This window comes from Triturus cristatus, chromosome 2_1 (assembly GCF_964204655.1).
Source record: "Triturus cristatus chromosome 2_1, aTriCri1.1, whole genome shotgun sequence".
Lineage (NCBI taxonomy): Eukaryota > Metazoa > Chordata > Amphibia > Caudata > Salamandridae > Triturus > Triturus cristatus.
Window position 1 is genome coordinate 766,390,827 of NC_140581.1, and position 23,388 is coordinate 766,414,214.

General features: G+C 43.0%; 1 protein-coding gene across 1 annotated transcript in view; it reads left to right on the forward strand.

Annotated features, from left to right (window-relative positions):
- The window catches only part of SLC12A2 (solute carrier family 12 member 2), a 345,212-nt gene that overhangs the window by 305,343 nt on the left and 16,481 nt on the right, over positions 1-23,388 (forward strand). The window contains exon 25 of the mRNA XM_085632709.1: positions 8,529-8,664. Coding sequence (XP_085488835.1) covers positions 8,529-8,664 — 136 coding nt within the window. The remainder of the gene's footprint in view (positions 1-8,528; positions 8,665-23,388) is intronic.

Consider the following 23,388-nt stretch of genomic DNA (forward strand, 5'->3'; position numbering starts at 1 on the left):
TACCCTCCGGCCAATAGTTTCCTCTGCAAAACACTTCAGGAAGGATAAACTCCAACATGCCCAAAAAAAGTGTAAAAACCTGGTTCCTACAATGTTCTGTCTCATCTTCCATCCTCAGGATTGAAGAAAACCTATTGCCATTGATTGCATTCCTATTGACATCCAGTGGACGAGCCTCGACGACCATGAGAAGATCATACATGACAGAGAAACCATCATCTATGACAACACTGTTGAATATCACATAAAGGATAAGCCCCCTTATGTCTTCGACAAATCCAGGAATATTGCCAACAGCACAGTTGTATCAACTATAGATTTTACTATGCAAGCTACCTCTTCACCTTTAAAAGTGACTGCAAGCCTATCTATTCAGATTTTGGACTCCGAATTGGAGGCAGACCTCAGTGACCAGGAAGCCCAGAAACTGCTTACAGTCCTATTCAAATGGACATGAGTTTTGTCCTGGAGTTGGAGGGTGAAGCCCTAGATTAACAGGATAATTATCAGTATCGCGGATATCAACGAAAGTCTTTTGTAGTTGGCAACCTTCCTCTATATTATGGAACTCCTAGTTATAGTAGACAATCTGAGTTCATGCAGGTTCCTGTCATTTTTATCAATGTTGCACCACATGATGCACTCTGTTCAAAGTTTACTTCCTCTGCAACCTACAGGGTATCCTATGCCTGCCCCTTAGTATCTACTACACTTAATCTACCTCCCCTCTGCCACGCCTCTTCTACCTTCGTCTCATCTGCTGCTCCCACCTCCAATGGACACACACCCCTAGAGTTGTCAAACTACCATTGCTCTCACCCGTTCTTAAGGACATGGGAGGATGAAGACTCATCCGATTCTGTGTATTCAGATTTGGGGGGAAAAGATGAACTCCCACATAGAGATAATGCAGATAATCTGGAATGGTTTGACTAAATCTTACCCAAGCATTCTACCATCCTGACAACATAGCCCGGTTTCATGCTCTAATGGAGACAGTGGCTCTAAGGTTTCTTCTCCCAGTGGTTTCAGTGGAGCAGCAGTTATAATTTTCAAAAACTGCCATGCAAATCCCCATGGTCTATGCCTGTAATGGTCCACGTTTGGTCTGAAGGCTTAAAACTGATGAGGAAGACGGCTAAGGTTCAAACTGTAGTTCCATGTCTGGAGAAATGTACAGGCCACTACCTGCCTTACTGGTCACTGGAAGACAGCCACTGTTCTAATATTAGCGGCCCAACACAGACCAAAGAACCCAATTAATGCCTCATTAGCAACGCCAATCAGAGACCGCTATCAAATTGATAATTTGGGCCAGAGGGCTAGTTCCATGTCGGCAGAATCACTCAGAGCTGCCAATCATGATGTCGACATCAACCAAAGCTGCCAATGTTTTAGCAATGTTGGGCCCTTATGATCGCCAGCTATAGCAGGACATCTCCAAGCTCCAAGAGTGATAATCAAAGAAGGAATAATCACCTCTGCAGAAATCACGGATGCCTCACTGGACTTTTATAATGAAGGTTTCCATCAGCTGGCAGTAGCAGCAGTGTTAAGACAGCATGGATGGTTGAGATCTGGAGCTTTCTCTCCAGAGGTCCATGCAAATGTCCTCTATTCCCTTCAGTGGTCTCACCCAGTTTCAAAAACATGTGGATGAGACCCTCCAGAATATTAAGACCAATAGGATACAGCAAAATTAGTTGGAGCTCTACAGTGTTGCCGTCCCATTTCAGCCACTTTTTGTGACTCGCGTAGATATGATGCTTTCAGGGGAGACTTCAATGAGAATGGGGGACAAGTGAGGTCATATTACCCCCTTGACAAACAGGATTTGACCAGGGTTACATATCCAACGTGATGCAACAGCAAGGGTGTGATAGATCGTCTGAATGGAAGAGGTGCGCCTCTCAAACCTGCTTGAACGACTACCAAAAGAGATTGACTTCCCACAACTGTCCCCAACCATCCCAATCTCAATAGGTGGGGAAGGTGGAGAATTTCTCTTTGACCCCATTTCGGAGTCCAGAACATCAGACAGATGAGTACGAAAAATTGTACCATCAAGACAAACGTTGGAGTTTGTACATAAACCACCTGGACGTTCATAAACTGAACAGGTTCTTGGTTACGCTCCAAGTCGTCCTCCTGATGATCCAGGAAGGATACTCCCTGATCACCTTGAATCTTCAAGATGGGCATTTCCCTATCCCTATACACCGGAAGCACAAGAAATACCTTCCCTCTTTAGTGACGGGTGGGTAGGGAACACTACCAGTTCAAGGTGCTTCCCTTTGGCCTCAGATCACCACCTTTGATATTTACCAATGTCTAGCATCAGTTGTTACCTTCCTCAGATGACAGGGGCACCAAGTGTTGCAATACTTTAACAACTGGCTCATTAGGAAAAAAGGCAAAAACTTCTACAACCACATGCAACAGTCTGTACCATGAGTTAGGACTGACACAACTCGACAAATCCTTCATAGAACCAAATCTTACTCTTGAATTTCAGGTAGAGATACTAGACAGCCAACTGGGAAAAGGCTTCTCTCTCATAAGGCAGAGCAACGAAGTCCCAGCTCATGGCAGAGGACTTGTCCACCAGACAGTCTGTCACGGTCAGGCAGTGCGAGTATCTGTTGGGCCTGATAACCTGCATAGGCTTTATACCCTGTTGCAGGCTCCAGATGAGACCCATCTAACAGCTGGACAGTCCCTGGAAACAAATGCCCTCAGCTGAATACTATAAGACTGTCACAAATGGGAGCTCCACCAAGTTCAAACTAACTATCTCACCGAACAAACGTTGTTGAGGCTTATGGCCATTTTAACACTGTGTAATGCTGTTTTTTAAGATTACCGGGGATTCTCAGACTGAGGACAGGGAATGATTCAAGCATGTGAATATATGAACGATATCAATGCTGCAGAACTGGAGTTAAAGGTAAGTAGTTTAATTGCATCCATCACTTTTTTGCGTTCCTCATCCTCCTCTCTGGGCTTGAGACACTGAGCACATCTGCAGCGGCCCTATACTACTGCGTACTTGCAGTGTTCATCTGCATATATTAGGTTGCAGCGATAAAGATGGTAACTTATTAAAACAAATGTGTGTGTGTATATATCTATATGTACACAGCTAGATATGTGTATCTATAGGTATATAATATATTTGCTCTTGAGAGGTAGATGTGTGCTTGTGTGTCAGTGAGTGTTTTAGATGACCACCAGCATGACCCCTAGCATTTGGTGGCTCCCCTCGGCAGTAATCTAACCAGTAGCATTCGGTAAAGCAAACGCAAGGAGATGATGGACGGAGCGCTGAAACTTTCCAGACACTCTTCCCCCCCCCCCCCCCCAACCACAGATCTGGGTTGAATCCATCATCGTTCTTTAGCTCACTTAGCCACCCCAGTTCAGACCCAGCTATATCCGTCAGTCTTGACCCTGTGCCTCATGGGAACAGTCCAGCCCGAACTGCCATGCCAGGTCTTCCCTGGACTGTAAACGAGCATCCTGGGACCGGTTTCAGGGTAGCACCCCTCATCAGCCCAGCTAGCAATAAGTAGGCCACACTGATGCCAGGACTCTGCGTCATCCTGACAGAAATGGCTCCTGTAGATAATTCTTTACAGATGATGGTGCTCATTCCTGCATGCTAGCAGTGCCATAATGGTGTCAATTCTTGACACATTGTGAGCATTGTCATAATGGTAATTATTCCTCTGTAGTGCATGACCTAATATGAATGTTGACATTTTCTGTACAGTGGTGCCTACTCCTGGATATCACTTGCAGCGGGATAATGGGCGTAAATATTTACCTACTGTAAAAGTTCTTGGCATGGCAGTGCCCAAGCCTTGTTTAAAGGTTGCACTGGCGGCAGTTTTTTATGTATTGTGGCAAATCTGGTGTAATGCTACACTGGAAGTACAGTGATAATTTTTAGAAAACGGTGGGCATCCTTTTCATACGGTGGGAACAATTATGCTCAACTCTTTTTTGTAATGCTTGCTCGGATTTAATTACGGCAATTCTCCGCATGATTGAACACTTGTTTATGCTGGCCATGGCATAGAGGTCATCATCCATGAGATATTGTGGAAATTTGTTCTATGATTATGGTCATCTTTCACATAATTGTGAAAATCTCTGCCATGTGATGACGGTACATGGTCCGCATAATCTGCATGTGTACAAGTCGCATACATGAGTACTTAATGAAGATGACCACCTAATGTTTGGGGTCCAAATCTGTCCTTACTACAAAATAAAAATGCTTATAATATGACAAATAGTTTTTTTCATTCAAATTGGACGTTTTGTTTAACCAAAGTGAATAGCTTGTATTTGATAGCATGAAACGAGCATTTAGGAAACCAATGAAAATACTGTATTTTCAACAAAATTCAAACGTAATCTTAGTTATAAATCATGAGAGGTTTGAGAGACCTTTTATTGAGGCTTGCTTGGTGTCAATGGGTACCTTGATTTTCTATTGACTTTTAAGACATCCCTGTCCTCATTCATTCATCCAGCTATGCACTAAGCCATTCTTCTATGCATGAACCCATCCACCACTCCTCCATCTAACCATTGACTAATTATTGCCTTACTCCCCCCTCCCCACATACATTGACATGCACACTCTTGCAAGGACGTGATTTCACCTTTTTTTTTAGTTTCCAGAAAGCTAGGCATGTTTTCATTGTCGATACTTGGGTGTGTGCTTTTAAGGATTTAAGCCAGAAGTGATCTCATACATTAAACTCTTTTCAGCGTAAATCCTTTTGAATCTATTTTTTATGAGAGAAGCAGGTGTTTGTTATCTTTAAGGAAATCATTGTGAAAGCAATGAGTTGGCATTTGCCCGTATTTATTTTACTGTTGACTGATCACATAACCACAGTGGTTGCAAGGATTGTCTTTATTCAGGTTTGTAAAAGAAACGCAGGTGTGGCAACAGTAAACATAACACTCAACATGCGTGAAATTGCCTACCGTTGTAAGTCCAGACCACTCTAAATATCAGCTGTATAATTATCATTGGATTCCTTTGACAAAGGTGTTCCTAGGAATGCCTTTTCTTAGAAACTGTATTAGTTTAGGATTCATTGTCAAACATGTACTGAAGTGTTAATAAAACCTACAGCGGTTTTGTGGAATTTTATTTGCCAGTTTACGAAACAGCCACCAGCAAGGCTTCAAATCAGTCATGCTCAGTTGGCTCCTGTTTATACAGTGGCCTGAATACAAACATACATGGATATGGTTCGGTAATTGTGTGCATTTAAAACTAGTACGCGCTATTGACCAACCATGCAAACACGAATCAACAAAGAAACTAAAACCCACGTCCTATTGAGGATTAAGGATCTGATTGTCCCTTACAGCCTGAGCCACCAAAAAAAGGCATTCGCTGTGTGCACTGCCATGAGTCAATTCATCACAAAAGGAGTTTCCTCCATCGATGATGGTCTACTGGGGGTAGACATCTCGACCATCTGGTCTGCCATGGTACTGCCCAATTCTGCCAGAGATTATACCACTTGTACTATGGTAGGTGTGCCACCATCTTTGGCGAATTTAGCTATGTGAAAAAGAGCTATGGAAAGTGTGGCAGACGATCGAGGAAAGGTAAATCAAGGGTCTCATGTTGAGAATCACTATTCTCATCTCTCGCTCTTTTATAGATTCACATGATTGAATATTTTCCATCAACAGACCGACAATCCCTGACATTCATACATGGCAGTAAATAGTATTAGCAAGTCCATAGGAACAAGTAAAAGTTTTTAATTGGCTTGATTTGTACCTCATTGAAAACTGCCTAAACACTGAGTAGGATGAGCTGACCAATCCATCAGATCTCAGATTTCCCCACAAGTTTAGTGTGAGCAAGATCCCGGACAGAGTTCTACTGTGTGCTTCTTCAGGTTGAGTTACTGGTGAAAAGTAGTTTTGCTCCCATGGGAAATTTGAACCAGGCTCCGCTTCACCCAGCATATTGAAAAGGTGAAACATATATGATTAATAATGTCCCAATGCTTTCCTTGTACTTTTTTTCATTGCCCACATTGGTGGCGTGATTTCCAAAGGCATTGGCAAATTTTCTGTCCCAAACGACTAAGTGTCTCATTCCGTAGTGAGTTTTTTTTTTTTTTTTTTAAATACCTCCTTGTTCAATTGCTCAGAACTCTTAATGCAGCAGAAGGTGAACATCATCCACACTAGCAGACAACTTCTGCAGCCAAACTCTAAATCCGGCTTTAAGACTTTTTGTGGTGGTAAGAGTTAAGACTATTAACCCCATTTTAGGCAGTTCCTCAGGCCAGGCTTAGATTGCAATTCAGATCCAAATGTCTCTTCTTGGATCAAAATAGAGAACTCTAGGAGAAAGCAAGCCTAATGCTTCAATTGTGTATATTCGATTGCATTTTCAGCTCTTTCTGAGTGCTTCCACTCCACACAGGCCAAAGATTCAACAAGAGTTTGGTTGAACCCATTGGTAACATCCTCTTTTTCTTAATTATGGTAAAAGGGGAATAGGTGGTAACATACAAATTGTCTGAAACTAAATTTGGCATTCCTGACTCCGATACCCTTGGTCATGATTCTTGAAGACAATTGGTTCTAATCTGTAGTACAAAGATGAGAATGACGTTTTCTACTTTGAGGATGCAAGAGTTAGATATCCAAATCCCATATGCTTGCTAATTTGATTAATTGCAGTGTCCCTTGCTGGTTATGAAAACTGGTAAGTAGTAAGCGGAGCATGAGCAGCACACACATGAGATCGTCCAAGTGTTTTTCCAGAGGACTTCTGCAAAGGAGTACTTTGCTACTGACCTTAAATGCGCCTGTGTGTTACAGTTCTCCTTTAACATGGGAAGCCTTGGAGATGTCGTTCTGATCAACGGATGGGCAGAGTTCTTATCCACCAATAGGATTCTTGTTTTGACCATCGGAATGTAATTCCAAATTTAAAGGGAAGCTGCAACTGTCTCCAAATATGGTTGTTTCAGTGTTGCCACATCAGTATCAAATGTCAGTATCCAATCTCAGACCTTGGCCGTCTAGCTAGAAATAGGACCCCAGCCAATCCATGGCATTCAGGTCTTCAGTCTGAGTATGTTGGTGGAGTATTTTACATCTATCCATTTCATTACATTAGCAACTTAAGTCCTGAAATAGTAGCATTTGGTTGTCTGCTCTTGGGAAATCACTCAGGGCTTGTGCAGCTAGGAAGTTCTGTATCACGGGTTTGATTTAAGATTCCGCTGATTTAGCAATTGCTTTAGAGAATAACATTACATTGTTACACGTTCAACTACTCCTTACGTTTGTTCAAAAAATGGTAAAGATGGCGGCCGCAATACAAATCACTCCTGCAATACGTTTCAGATGCAAAATCATTTTGTTGTATGCGGCTCATGTTTAATGCAGAAGTGAATTATGTCTTCAAACGGTGGGTGTGCTGTGTTGGGTATAGATGCCTTCTCCAGAGTTGCCTGCATCTGGTTAGCATTTTATAAGATTTCCTTCTGGTTTCGTTCTTTTTTTGCAATTGCACAAAGGATATAGCAAAGGTATTTAAATATTGTGCGAGGAGTTTCATAAACCTTTTGGAATGCTTTCCTCCGCCCAACTGAAACTTAGTTTCACATTGTGCATTCAACGCAACTATTCTCAACTTCACTAATAATGATGGTCCTAGAAACAGTACACATGCTAGCCAAAAAGCAGTTGTCAACAAGGCTCAAAATACATTGACGTATGTCAACTTTAATTGTATTAATTTGTTTTAATTTCAGTTGTGCAATTGTCTGTTATATTTGCATTTAAAAAAAAAAAAAAAACTACATTATTGGCTTGCTACGATGTGACACATACTAGTGGCATTATACCCAAAAAACTGAGTGGCATTTATGAAAATAAACTCCCTTCTGTTAGAAATCCCTACTGTTATTGAGGTAAGAGTATTTACAAAATAAGCAACAATAGTTTCTGAAGGTTGAGAAAGAAAATCTTTTATTCTTCACCAAAAATGTAAATGACCATTTTTTGATGGTGGATTAAAAACCTTAAAGGTGGTGGGTAGCACATGCTATGTTTGAACAGTTGTACAGTACCTTGATCATTTGAACTGTTAACTTGTAAAAGTGTCCTAGATACCTCATCTCTAATTTAAAGCCCATTTTCAGTGAAACCGCATTCTGCAGCTTTGAAGCCTGCTTGGCGGACCTACAGTCCTCCATATCTTTTAATGTGTTTGTGGGATGGGTGGAAATAACATGCTTGATTGTTTCCACCAAATGGAATGGGACACCTAGAAGCCCTTGTATGCAGAAGATCATGGTTAACAGAGGAACGTGCAGCACCCTGATCCAGGGAACATTTCTCATTGACAAAAAGGTTTAAACTAGGCTTTATTTGTAGATTTCTTTATTTTATTAGGGGTATCAAATAAAACTACAACTTTGCTTGCCTTCTACTTGGCATTATAGAATTTCTGTTTTCCTTAGTGTCGCTGCCTTTGAAGAACGGATTGAACCTTTTAGGCTACACGAAGATGATCTGGACCAAGACGTGGCAGACAAAATGAAAGAAGATGAACCATGGAGGATAACTGATAATGAGATTGAATTATATAAAACAAAGGTACGTTTTACCTTGCCAGCCTATTAGTTCAGCCTCAACTCCCACCTTTGTCAGGATTGTGTTAACTATTTTAAATGGATCAGCACTTTACTAATTCTTTGTGTTTTCTTCTGTCCTATATTCAAACTCAAAGATTGTTTTTTCTGATACTTGCTTTTTCCAGCCCTACATTTCTCGATCTTCATTTGTAATAAACTACTCATGAAATGTTTTGTTCATTTTTTGGAGCGAACAGATGTACTAGTTATATCTGCAAATGAAGCTTCAGTATGAACAAGAAGCTAATGTATACTAAGCCCCTTGTCCTGGGCCTCTCCCTTTCTTAGTGTGTCAATGTTGCATAACATAATGGTTTACTTCTCAAAGCTGTCAACCCAACCCTGAAAAGTCGACACTACATTATTCATATGAAGGCACAGATCCTTCCTCCTATACTCCGCTACGCACCCTAACTAGTACCTGATTTTACTAGTCCTTTGGACAATCTAGTCAAAAATGTTTAATTTTTTTTCCTGAGGTGCTCTCCCCTCTTGTATAAATTGTCTGCCTTGCATTCCTCTACCATTTTTCTCCGTATGCCTTTTACTTATTGCGCTGCCTATGTAACTTTAGCACACAATAAGTCTGCATACTCTGCACAGTGGAGGAGACCCGTGCTAATGAGATGGGGCAAGGTGTTTGTGTATCTAAACATTGTACCAAGTGATCAAGCACTGTACAGTGTATCCTCCCACAGTCCAGTTGTCAGTGGATTGATTTAGTGGGTTGGGAGAGATCTCTAAAGTAGGAACTTTCCATTTCCTGTATTCTGTTTTCAAGTCTCAGCAACTTGCATTGTAATTTATCCAGTATTGGGGTATCTTTCATAGATTCACATGCCTGAATCATTCCCCGTCGCCGAGGCGGGAGTCCCACGATAAATACAAAAGTAGTGCCAAGAGTAAATAATAATAGTAGGCTAAAAGAAAAAGCCTAAGTCTTAGTAACCTATCTACATCATTATAGTAAAAAGAACCAAAGATTGGTCCCAGCCAATCAGCTGCTAGCACCCTCTAGAACCTTCCCAGCAGAGGCAGTTCTCCTCAGATTTTCACCGCACGTTGTGTGTGAAGGGAGTCTCCCTGAGCCCTGCTCAGTCTCTCCAGCTATTACTTCTTTTTGGATCATCCAAGATTATACTTAATTTCTCTGACCCTGGCACTATAAGGCAGTAATATGGCAGAAAACAAGGTACAAAATATGTCTAACCTTTTCCTCAAAAACTCTCACGTTTTGAGAGATGAGGCTATTATTGGCACTACAGAGACTTAAATCTGTCGCTTCTGATGAGGACAACGAGGATTCCTTCACCTCCTAGGAGAGGTCAAAGGGAGAAGTCACGCCAGGAGTCTCCAGAGGGCGCGTAAAAAACCCATAAAAAGACTTACCTTGAGTCTTGATAGGCACTTCTCACAGAGAGAGGCAATTGAAAAAAACTTCCTCAGTCAGATCCTACAACTCCCTTTTCATCCCTGACACTACATCAGGGAAATCCTCATAACCTGACAATAAGGAGTCTATAACAAATCTCCATGCCTACTATTACTGCCTCACCAATATTGACCTCATCTACGATTGCCTCGTCTACGATGGTCTCCTATGACAGTCGTCTATGATGGTAGTCTACGACGGCCTCATCTATGACGGGCGATGGCCTCATCTACGACTGTCGTCGACGACGGCCTCATCTGTGATGGTCTCATCCACGAATGGCCTCATCTACGATGGCCTCATCTACAATGGCATTGCCTATGACAGCCTCATCTCGATGACAACCTCATTTACAATGGTCATCTACGACGGTCGTCTATGATAGCCTTATCAATGAGGCCTCATCTATGTATGGCCTCCTCTATGTATGGCCTCATGAACAAATTGCCTCATCCACAAATGGCCCAATCTACGAATGGCCTCATCCACGGATGGCCATCATACGATTGCCTCATCTATGATTGCCTCATCTACGGATGGCCTCACCTATGATTGCCTCATCTATAATGGTATTGTCTAGGATGGCCCCACCTGCGGATGGCCCCACCTGCGGATGGCCTCACCTGCGGATGACCTCACCTATGATGGTTGTTCATGATGGCCATCTGTGATGACGGCCTAGTCTGCGAGAACCTCGCCTACATAACCATGTCTACGACAGCCTAGTTTACGATGAGATTGTCTACGATGGCCTCATCTATGACTGCATCCTGTACATAATTTAATGCAGCGGGCAGCAGCTAGATTTCAACTGCCAGTTACAGTCAAACAGACAGAATGTTTCCTTCATGATTTCAAGGAAGAGTCCAGGAAGATCACGAGAGCGGTACCTATAATAGACTACATCTATTCCAGCAGTGCTTCCGCGCATAGAAAAGAGATACCGTGCACCTGCTAACAGCCCATCCTGTCTGATTGGCCACCCTCAGCCAGATTCAGTAATTTCACAGGCCGCCCCACAGCGATGTAAAAATCCCGCAACGCCTATCACCACACTGCCTGACAAGGAAGGACGTCGTCTGGGCCTTTATAGGCAAAAAATTCTCTACCATGGCACCTGCCTCTATTAGAGCTGCCAATTCTCTAGCCATAATCGGCTGTTATGACCATCAAATGTAGTCAGACATGACGAGTCTCATTGACCTCATTCCTGAGGACTGAAGGCAGGGAGCAAGCAAGATTCTGTTGCAAGGAGAACGTGCCGCATCGGAAACTATAGATTGCGCCTTGGACATCGTGAACACCAACTTCCGTCAACTAGCAGGGGCTGCAATGCTTAGACGCCAGGGATGGCTTAAAGCCACAACTTTCAGACCTGAGGAGCAAACAAAGATTCTAGACATGGCCTATGATGGAGAGTCTTTGTTTGGTAAACTTATTAATGAGGCCTTCTTGGCTATAAAAACTGATACTGATACCGCACGATCATTAGGCACCCTTCAATACGGGCGTTGATCTTTCAGAGGAGCGAGAGGACGTGGTTTTTCATCAAGAGGAGGATAACAAAACCAACGGAAGAGGCTGTATCACTCCCAGTATAGACAGCCTTACAGCCAGACATCATACCGTCAATAGTCTACGACTAGTTTCTCCCGTCAGGGTGGTTGAAAGAGATCACAGTATCAAGGCAGAGACACTATCAGGAAGCAGTGATCTCCACAGGGCGCCAACCCTTTTACCCTCCTTACCCGTGGGTGCGAAGATTTCGGCTTTTGTTCACAAGTGGCAGGAAATTACATCAGACCAATGGGTTCTAGACCTAGTAACCAACGGCCGCACCCTGGAATTCATCAAACAGCCACCTACTACTCCGCCCAGGGGGCCCCGTCCCCCTCGTCTTCATGAGATTTTGAGTTGTTTAAACAAAGAAGATTTTATGGCTTCTCCGGATATGGAAGACATGTATTTCCACATACCTATCCACACCAAACATGGCAGCAAATACCTTCGCTTTCAAGTCTCTGGCGCCCATTATCAGTTCAAAGTGCTCCCGTTTGGGCTGAAATTGGTGCCAAGAATCTTCACGAAGTGCTTGGCACCAGTGGCAGCAGCATTGAGAGCTCGAAGAATACAAGTATTCCCTTATCTGGACGATTGGCTGCTCAAAGGTCCTTCAGAACACGAAACCAAGATTGCCACAGCAGAATGTATCCATCTCTTCTCTTCTCTGGCGCTGACTCTCAATGACAGCAAATCACAGTTACGTCCTCTCAAAGTCCTGTTATTTCTCGGAGCAAGGTTAGACACGGTCCAGTGCAAAGCGTTCTTGTCACACGACCGCCAGCTGCGTCTTCAAAAATTGGCAAAGTTAATTTCAAAAGAAGGTCCGTTTCAGTCCGAATGTTTGCTTCGCTCCTGAGGATGTGCACTTCAGCGATAGATCTCATACCCTTGGCACGGCTCAAAATGAGACGTTCAATGGCAACAAGCCATGGGTTCGTACGACGATACCATCAAGGTCACGCCGCGCATGATAAATTCTCTACATTGGTGGTCTCAGACAGAGAATCTAACCCAGGGTCTCACGTTCCTACAGACCTTTCCAGATTTCGTTTTAACGACTGATGCCTCCATGGAAGGATGGGGAGGTCATCTGCAGGATTTGCAGATTCAAGGAAGATGGTCTCAAAGACAAAAACAGCAGATCAACAGGCTGGAGCTCCGCGCCATTTTTCTGTCTCTCCAAGCATTCCTCCAGAGGATTGCGGGTTCCTCTGTGCTAGTCCGGATCGACAATACCATCAGCATGTATTATATCAACAAACAAAGAGGAACAAAATCAGCTACGCGCTCGCAAGAGGCTCAGGAATTGTGGGAATGGGTCACATTCCACAAGATGCCATGAGAGCCGAACACGTCGGGGGGGATCTCCACAATACCCTGGCGGAGACGCTGAGCACGTCTCAGTCGGACTGTCACGAGTGGAAGCTGAAACAGGAACAGGCGAACAGTGTTCCAAGCTTGAGGCAAACCAGCTCTGGATCTATTCGCAACGAGAGAAAACAAGAAATGCCGATATTATGCCAGCAGGTTCCCTCAACAGGGATCAAGAGGGAATACCCTGTCCATGCGATGGTCAGGGATTTGTGCGTACCCTTTTCCCCCAATAACATTGATTCCGAAGGTGCTCCGCAAGATTAAGCTGGAAGATTGCCATCTAATTCTGATTGCACCACGTTGGCCAAGACAATATTGGTTCCAGGAACTTCCACTATTGTCTCAAGACAAGCCCATTCGCCTACTGCCGACGTCTGCGATGTTGTCAAGGGACTGAGGCCAAGTGGTTCATCCAGACTCAGTCACTGTACTTGCACGCATGGCTCCTGATTTCTTAGAGTTCAAGGACCTCAACATTTCACAAGACTGTCGTGAAATATTGGCCAAATCTCGTGCCCAAAGCACAATCAAGTCTTGTCGCCTCAAATGGAAGCGATTTTGCTATTGGTGTGAGGCGAATAATATTCACCCAATTCACGCTCCTGCAGAACAAGTTCTCCCTTATCTGCTTTCTCTAGCCAAGTCTGGGCTTACTTTTTCATTGGTCAAAGTACATCTTGCTGCTCTTTCCAGATTCAGGAAATGCTCAAAATTCCCTTCTCTCTGCTCTTCTTCACTTGTCAAACAAATTATGAAAGGACTTTTCCGAGCCTTCCCTCCAGTGCGAGCACCCCTCCAGAGTGGGAACTCAACACCGTGCTAGTGCAGTTAATGAAGCATCCATTTGAGCCGATCCATAAAGCTGATCTAAAATTCCTCACTTGGAAGGTTGCCCATTTACTGGCCCTTACCTCGGCAAGAAAGGTTAGTGAAATCCAAGCTTTCACAATAAAGGAACCCTTTTTACATTTTACTCTGCTCTACGTAACCATTCGAACAAATCCCAGGTTCATTCCTAAGGTACCAACACAATTTCACTTGAATGAACCAGTAAGATTAAAAACATTATTTCCGGATCCATCCACTCCAGCTGAAAGAGCTTTACACTCGCTGGATGTTAAACGCTGTTTAAAATTCTACCTACAGAAAACGTAAGCATATCAGACGATCCAACCAGCTGTTCGTGGCCTATGGTCAAGCAACTCTTGGAAATGCTGCAACAATAGCCAGACGGCTGGCATCTGCTAATCATTTCTGCCATGACACGGCTAACAAACCTTTGCAGAGGAAATTCAAAGCTCATTCGACAAGAACAGTATCAATGTCGACAGCTTGGTTTGCTGGAGTAACTCGGGAAAATATGTTGTGCTGCGACATGGAAAAATGTCCACACGTTCATGAAGCATTACTGTCTTCAATCTTCGCATCAAGAAGATGCAGCGGTTGGACAGGCTGTTCTACGCTATCTTTCATTAAGATCAGACTCTGGTACTTTTGCCCTTTTATGCATTATTCCATTCTTTAATATTCATGCAAATGTACAGATTTATGTCTGCAAGATTTTAAATATTTTGTATGTGTGTGTACATGTGTATATATATATTACTTGCTTTCCAGATCCGGTACACGATTTTCACTGAACAAAACAGGACACGGACCCAGCGTAAGTGCTTAGATGGTATATTTTACTCCTCATCGCCATGACGCGTTTCAGCTCGTCAAAGCCTTGTTCACATGACCTATATACATGATATATATATAATACTTGGATATAGCTTTGCTTTCTTTAAGACTACTCCATTTAAAAAAAAAAAGAGAGAGAGAAAGATGTTTTTCAAACACTGAGGTTCCTATTTGGGAGTTTATGAACCTGTCTCCCACCATCCGCAAACAGTATATGGTTATACTGCTTGCTACTCTGATTCAGGCATGTGTATCTTGTAAGATATCCCAATCCTGGATAAGAACCAGTTACTTACCTGTAACTAAGGTTATCCAGTGTTGGTATCTTTCATAGATTCACATGCACCCACCCTCCTCCCCGGCTAGTCAGTAATCTATATCTGGGATACTTACTTCTCACTTGTGATACGAAAATCTGAGGAGAACTGCCTCTGCTGGGAAGGTTCTACAGGGTGCTAGCAGCTGATTGGCTGGGACCAATCTTTTGTTCTTTTTACTATAATGTAGATCGGCTACTAAGACTTGGGCCTTAGGCTTTTTCTTTTAGCCTACTACTATTTACTCTTGGCACTATTTTTGTATTTACCATGGGACTCCTGCCTCGGCGACGGGGAATGTATGAAAGATACCAATACTGGTTAACTGTAGTTACAGGTAAGTAACTTGTTTTCTTACTTCTATGATTTTCTAAAATTCTTCAATGTTCTCAGTGACCACCAAGTAGCATTGAAATAGTGTGGGGAATCACAATTGTTATTGCATTTATATAGCACTTGCTACCCCTGACCAGGCATCAAAGCGTTTTTTCGGCAGGTAGCATGCTACTCCGAACCAATAAAAGATTAGTGGTGAATTAGTATACTGAAATATAAAGGTAAATTGAGTGGCAGATATGTTAGTCTGTTAAATGGACTGAGAAGGATAGTGGAGGGATAGAGGGAACGTTTTTGCATTTATATAGCGCTTGCTACCCCTGATGAGGTGTTGAAGCCCTTTTTCGATGAGTAGCACACTACACCGAAACCAAACCTGGATTAGTGAGTTGGTATAGGGAAATATGAAGTTAATTTGAGTGTTGGACCGGTTAGTCTGTTATTTGGATTGAAAAGGAATAGTGGAGGGATAGAGGGCAGGGTCACGATTTTTGTTTTTTGTTGAGTTCATAGCAGTAGGAGGGATTTGGGATGAGTAAAGGGGAGGTGGATGGGGAAGAGTCCGAGGGAAGGTTTTAGAATGGCCTTTTGGGAGATCTGAATAGTAAAAATGGTATGAGATGATGCAAGGAGGGGTAGAGGAGGTAAGTGTCTAGAAAGGGTTATTTTGGGGGTGATGGTAGTGGCATGGGGTTTGGGATGAATGAGACGGTAGAGGATATATTGATAAAAGGTCTAGGGTGGGAAATAGGGTGGTGCATTGGAAAGAGTAGTAGAATGAGATTTGAGACGAGTGAGTTGAGGTAGAGGATATATATATTATCTACTGGCGGTCGCCAGTAGATAGTTATATTTAGGACCGTGTTTCCATAGGAAATCTGAAAATTCTATTTTGAATAACTTTGGCGCCGGTTGAAAAATAAATTTTTTATATATATATATTACCTACTGGCGGTCGCCAGTAGGTAGTTATAGTTAGGACCCCTTTTCCATAGGAAAACCTCAACATTCTATTTTGAATAACTTTGGCGCCGGTCGATGAATCCTCGCAAATTTCTCAAAATAGGTGGGGCGCTACGCTCCGCTCCTACCCTGAAAGTCTCGGGGGGATTCGTCAAGCGGGGGCTGAGATAAAAGGGGGGTCCCAAAACGCGTTTTTCCCATGCATTTTTCCATAGGACCTTTAGAACGAGCTACAGCCCGAACGGCTGAACAGAATTACTAGAAATTTGGCAGAGAGGTAGTCCCTAGGTCAAGGAAGTGCCTTTTGTAGGTTTGGTGTAAATCTGTTCAGTAGATTCTGAGAAAATAGCCTTTAAATCAATATATATATATCTGAGCCCGCTTACGGTACGCTTACCGTACGCTTACCGTAAGCGTACGGTGGCGTGCGCGAGCACGATTCTGATTGGCTCTTAGATCTTAGTAAACATTCGAATCGGCCGAAACCAGGAAGCGGCGGCCGCCATTTTGTCTCTCGCACTGAGTGTTGTTTATCAAACAAGATGGCCAAAAACATGTTACGGGGCTGTTTTGACAACTCCCTCCCACATAGTCATGTTGAGGGAGTCCCCAAACATCCCCCAAGAGCAAAAACGGTTTTATTTTTTTTTCGGCAATTTCGCCGAGTACGCTTACCGTACGCTTACCGTAAGCGTACGGTAAAAAAAAAAAAAAAAAAAAAACACTATCCACACTTACCCCACCCCCTGTGCTTTTGGTGGCCGTAGGCCACCGTATGTACAGGGCTTATTAATAGGAAAAAAAAAGTAAATTTTGGCAACATGAAATTATAAAATCGAAATAAAAAAAACACTATCCACATTGACCCCACCCCCTGTGCTTTTGGTGGCCGAAGGCCACCAAATGTACAGGGCTTATTAAAGTTCATAAAAACCGTGCACGGAACGAACTGCGTTAAGTGGGCGCGCACGCCTCGAATGGCGTAAAGTAACTTAGCATTTAAAAAACCGTACAAATTCACTGAAAAAACCATAGGTTTCACACACGTTATAGTTAGGAATTAGCATTTAAAAAACCTTGCAAATTCACTGAAAAACCATAGGTTTCACACATGTTATAGTTAGCGGAAATTTTACTGATAAAAAACCAGTGAAATTGCCCCGTTATAGTTAGTGCTGGCAACTATAACTCACGCGACCGCAATCTTCTGCTGATGACATATGTGTCTTTATGAAAAAAAAAAAATTGTAATATATGTATAGCTAAAAATGTATGGAAGAAGACATGGGCAAATAAGTGTCTAAATACAGTATTAGCATCAGCAGAGGATTGCGGTCGCGTGAGTTATAGTTGCCAGCACTAACTATAACGGGGCAATTTCACTGGTTTTTTATCAGTAAAATTTCCGCTAACTATAACATGTGTGAAACCTATGGTTTTTTCAGTGAATTTGCAAGGTTTTTTAAATGCTAACTCCTAACTATAACGTGTGTGAAACCTATGGTTTTTTCAGTGAATATATATATTCACTGAAAAAACCATAGGTTTCACACATGTTATAGTTAGCGGAAATTTTACTGATAAAAAACCAATGAAATTCCCCCGTTATAGTTCGTGCAGGCAACTATAACTCACGCGACCGCAATCCTCTGCTGATGCTAATACTGTATTTAGACACTTATTTGCCCATGTCTTCTTCCATACATTTTTAGCTATACATATATTACAAATATTTTTTTTTCATAAAGACACATATGTCATCAGCAGAAGATTGCGGTCGCGTGAGTTATAGTTGCCTGCACTAACTATAACGGGGGAATTTCATTGGTTTTTTATCAGTAAAATTTCCGCTAACTATAACATGTGTGAAACCTATGGTTTTTTCAGTGAATTTGCAAGGTTTTTTAAATGCGAATTCCTAACTATAACGTGTGTGAAACCTATGGTTTTTTCAGTGAATTTGTACGGTTTTTTAAATGCTAAGTTACTTTACGCCATTCGTGGCGTGCGCGCCCACTTAACGCAGTTCGTTCCGTGCGCGCACGGTGCGCTTCGCGCACCGCGTGCCCACTTTACGCAGTTAGTGCCGTGCACGCACGGTGGGCACGAGGTGCGATGACAAAGCAAGAAAGCACGTCAACAAATCTGTACTTACTTGTAGGTACCACTAAAAAATCATTTCATAAACACAACTGCTCTTTTTAGAGCCCCCTAATATCTAAACACTTAAATCTGATTTTCATTTTTTTTTTTTCTTTTTTCTACCGTACGCTTACCGTAAGCTTGCCGTACGCGTACCCCGTGATTTTTTTTAAAATCAATAAATGTTTTCTTTGTACTTTACAGTCCTTCTTTGACTCTCCTTATTGCCCCCTTTCCTTGTTTTCACTCTTTTTTTTCAGAGTGAAATACACAAAATGGCGGCCGCCGCTTCCTGGTTTCGGCCGATTCGAATGTTTACTAAGATCTAAGAGCCAATCAGAATCGCGCTCGCGCACGCCACCGTACGCTTACCGTAAGCGTACGGTAAGCGTACCGTAAGCGGGCTCAGATATATATATTGATTTAAAGGCTATTTTCTCAGAATCTACTGAACAGATTTACACCAAACCTACAAAAGGCACTTCCTTGACCTAGGGACTACCTCTCTGCCAAATTTTGAGTAATTCTGTTCAGCCGTTCGGGCTGTAGCTCGTTCTAAAGGTCCTATGGAAAAATGCATGGGAAAAACGCGTTTTGGGACCCCCCTTTTATCTCAGCCCCCGCTTGACGGATCCCCCCGAGACTTTCAGGGTAGGAGCGGAGCATAGCGCCCCACCTATTTTGAGAAATTCGCGAGGATTCGTCGACCGGCGCCAAAGTTATTCAAAATAGAATGTTGAGGTTTTCCTATGGAAACGTGGTCCTAACTATAACTACCTACTGGCGACCGCCAGTAGGTAATATATATATATATATATATATATATATGTGTATATATATATATATATATATATATATATATATATATATGTATATAATATTAGTTCAGTTGCATCCCTGGCAGCCTCCTCGTAGCCCCCGCGCAACAACACAAACACGGACCACCTTCTGTAGTGCAAAGAGTTTTATTTGCTCAACTGCTCGATGTCGTCATAACTTTTCGGCTCTCCCTGAGCCTTGATCACATGACAACAAATGAAAATACATCACTTCCTTAAATAGGAAGAACCTTGTATAGCACGTGATATCATTGGGGTATGGAAAAGGAAGACAGACTTAGGTTTGGTGTGTTAATATAGACCAAACATTTGCATTCTGATTTTTATAATAAATACCAAAACATGTTTACTGATTGGATAAATATCCGCAAAAATGTCTGTTTCTTATATACATTGGTATAAGATCAAATATATATATATTCACTTAAAAAACCATAGGTTTCACACACATTATAGTTAGGTGGACATTTCACTCGTAAAAAACCAATGAAATTCCCCCGTTATAGTTAGTTCAGATAACTATAACTCACGCGCCCGCAATCCACTGCTCATGACGTCACATGTATCACTCATGACCTGGTCAGTGGCATCACTCATGACATCATCCTTGTGATAGAGTGGCGGTCGCGCGAGTTATAGTAAACGTCGCAACGTCAACAGCCCACCCTGTACTACGCGCATTCATGCACCCAAACCTCGCGAGACTATGCATCCTCACGCGACCCCTCCCACGTTGATCGCGACCGAAGACTACATCAGTGCTGGAATCACAGCACTCTGTACCATCCCGGTTTCCGGCGGCAGGGTAGGTCGCAGACAGAGCGCTCTTGGACGCTGGTGAGTAGATAATCGTTGTTTCCAGGCCTGGACACCCAGTAGTCTGGCAGCCGAGTTCTGCATCCGTTGTAGTCCTTTCATAGTTGTTAAAGGTGATCGGTGGTAGAGGCTATTGGCGTAATCGAGGTTGGACAGAACAAGCGAGATGGTAGCCTGGACCTTGTGTGGAAATTCCAGATGGGGGAATAGGCCTCAGAGTTTTTATAGTAACAAAGCTTCATCTTGCTAGTTTGTCCACTTGGGCATTCATTGATAGCTTGGAGTCCATGGTCATTCCGAGGTTTGTTTATTTCCGTTGGTACTTTAGGCGGTGTTCCCAGATCATCAGGCCATGCGGCGAGCGGGTCATAATTTTTCCTATCGCCACACGTGAGTATTTCGATTTTGGAAGCATTCAATTTGAGATGGCTCCATGTCATCTATTGATCCTCGGCTCTGAGACAACTGAAAATGGGTGAGTTTCTAATGTCTTTGGGGTATTCCAGTTAAAGGAGTATCTGTGTGTCATCTGCATAGTTATAGCACGTGAGATGAAATTGATTGAACAGTGCCGGTAATGACATGCAGATGTTGGAAAGCATGGGTGAGATGATTGAGCCTTGAGGGACCCCTGCTTTTGGTGAACTACGGTTTGGACGTGAAAGGGGGAGTCTGGATGACAGTCTGTTGTGAAGGTAGGAAGCGATGCAGTTTAGAGCAGTCCCCTCTATGGCAGCTGCTTAGAGTCTATGTATCAAGGTGTCATAGTCAACTGTGCCAAAGGCAGCTGAGCGGACCAAGAGAAGTAGTGCAGCAACCCCGCTGTGTTCTTAAGGTCCTCCTAGATGGCAACGAGTGCAGATTCTGTGCCTCTTCCAGGACTGGATCCTGTTTGGAAGTCCAAAAGTATGGCATGTTCTTCAATGAATTAAGACATCTGGGCGAATGCTGCTCTTTCTATCAGGTTGTTAGAAAAGGTCAATTTGTAATCGGTCTGTAGTTGTGGGGATACAGCGGGTCCTGGTTCGTTTTCTTCAGTAATGGGCGTATGTATGACTTTTTGAGTTCTTCTGGAAATATTCCGTAGTTAAGGAATTGTTGATGATGATTCTAACTGGTGTGGCAGCAGAGGCTGTTAAAGTTGGCATGAAGGTTTGTGGTGGACACGGGTCAGAAGGGCTGCTGGCAGGCCTGCTTGCTTTGACCAGGTCCATAAATTCATTGTGTGACATTTGTTGGAAGGAATGAAGAGACTGGGTTCGAGTATTATTGGATTGCTGTTTTGGAAAAGGGTCAGCACTTGTGCTTTTCTTTGTTTTAAATAGAAGTCCAATGTGTCTGCTTTGGCCCTGTAATGATTTGCCAGTTTGTCTGTAAAACCTTGAGTAGCATGATCAGCTGCTTTTAGGCAAATTGGTTTTCAAAATTCTGTAATAACTTTTATTTGCACATTTAACATTTTGAAATCTGTCTGTGTAGTACTTTTCTTAGCTTTTTTTTATAGCTGACTTGTATAATCTGTTAAGTTTCTGTAGGCGAAGTTTGTCTTGATTGGTTTGTTTTGAGCCAGGCACTTTGTAGCTTTCTCATTTGTTGTTTTATCTCTTTCATCTCTGTATTTCTCCAAGGTGCCTGTTTTCTTTTGTTCTGTTGTGGTGTTTTAGTGGTAGTAGGACATCGAAAGCTTCCTGTAGCCACTCGTATAGTTTTTTTTAAACCAAATTTGTGTCTAGATCTGAACTTGGTGTTAGTTGTGTTTCTAAGTGTTTCAAATTGAGTTTGTTCCACAGTCGATAGGTGGATGCACGTAAGGTAGTGTTGGGTGCGTTGCTTTTATGTTGGAAAGCAAGCAAATGGTGGTCTGACATTGTGACTGGAGTCACTGTTTGAAAGGTAGCAAGTTCTGTATTTGCAACAATTAACATCTAGAATGTGTCCAGCGATGTGTGTGGATTTGCGGCCGATCTGATTCAGGTTCAGTGAGTCTAGGTCAGTGATGATTGTTTTTGGATGGGGCATATTGGGTTTGTCAAACCAAATGTTAAGGTCACCCAGAATGCATAGGTTGGAGTGTAGTTTTATCAGGTTTGAAACCGTGTCTGGAAATGTTGCAGTTCGATGCATATGAGCTGCAGATCACACACTAGACATTAGATCGCCATCTGGTGTTGGGCTCGGATGCTTGCACCTTGTTGTTGTCTTGGAAGAAGTCTTTGTAGTCACGAGATAGGTGACTCCTCCCTTGGACAATAGTGCGCATGGGCATCGACTCCATTCTCAGATTGTTTTTTTCCGCCATTGGGTTCAGATGCAACTTCTGCACACCGGTTCAAAACATTGTTTTCAAACTTTTTCGACGTGCAAAACTTTCTCTAACTCTTCGAATTGACTTCGAACTTTATCTTCGACTCGCCTTTCATCGCCTTTCATCCAGTTGTCGACGCGGGCCGCTGGCCCTATCCACGCCGTTAAGGCCTACGGCTCATGGAAAGGACGCAGTTTGAAAATGCCCCCAGTGTGGAGCGAAGTTCCCACACAGTGACCATCATAAGGTCTGTAGCCTGTGCCTTTCGCCAGAACACGAGTACAGCTGCCAAGCCTGCGCCTCTTTTCGATCGAAAAAGACCATTCGAGATAGTCAGGCTCAACGTCACATCATGGCGCTGAGGTCAGCTTCGGAACCAGTGGACATCTTCGACAAAAGCCCAGATGTCCCAGAAGAAGATTCCGAAGAGTTACACATCGTGTCAGAGGCAGAAGACTCAGACGACCCCATCACGCCAGGTCAACGAGTGAGTACTACTGCCCCTGCCCCAACCCAACCAAAACAGAAGGCACTGGTCAAGACTTTGCCTGTTGACCCCAGTCGTGACCAAAAGCACACCACAGAAGCCCCGCCTCCGGGTCCGGCTCCGAAGAAGGACAAGCCTTCTGGTAGCTCGGGACCGAGCAAACCGCATGTAATAGTCCCACCGGCACCTTTCGATACCGAAGCCAAAAGAACATTCGGCGCCGAAAGACAAACCGTCCCTGAACACCTGGGACCTGTATCTGTTCCAGTACTGTCTTATTTAGATATATACACATGGACATCCTTTTCTTTTCTACTGACTATCATTTCCCATCGTGGCGAAAAACAATCTGAGGATGTAGTTGATGCCCATGCGTACTATTGTCCAAGGGAGGAGTCACCTATCTCGTGACTACAAAGACTTCTTCCA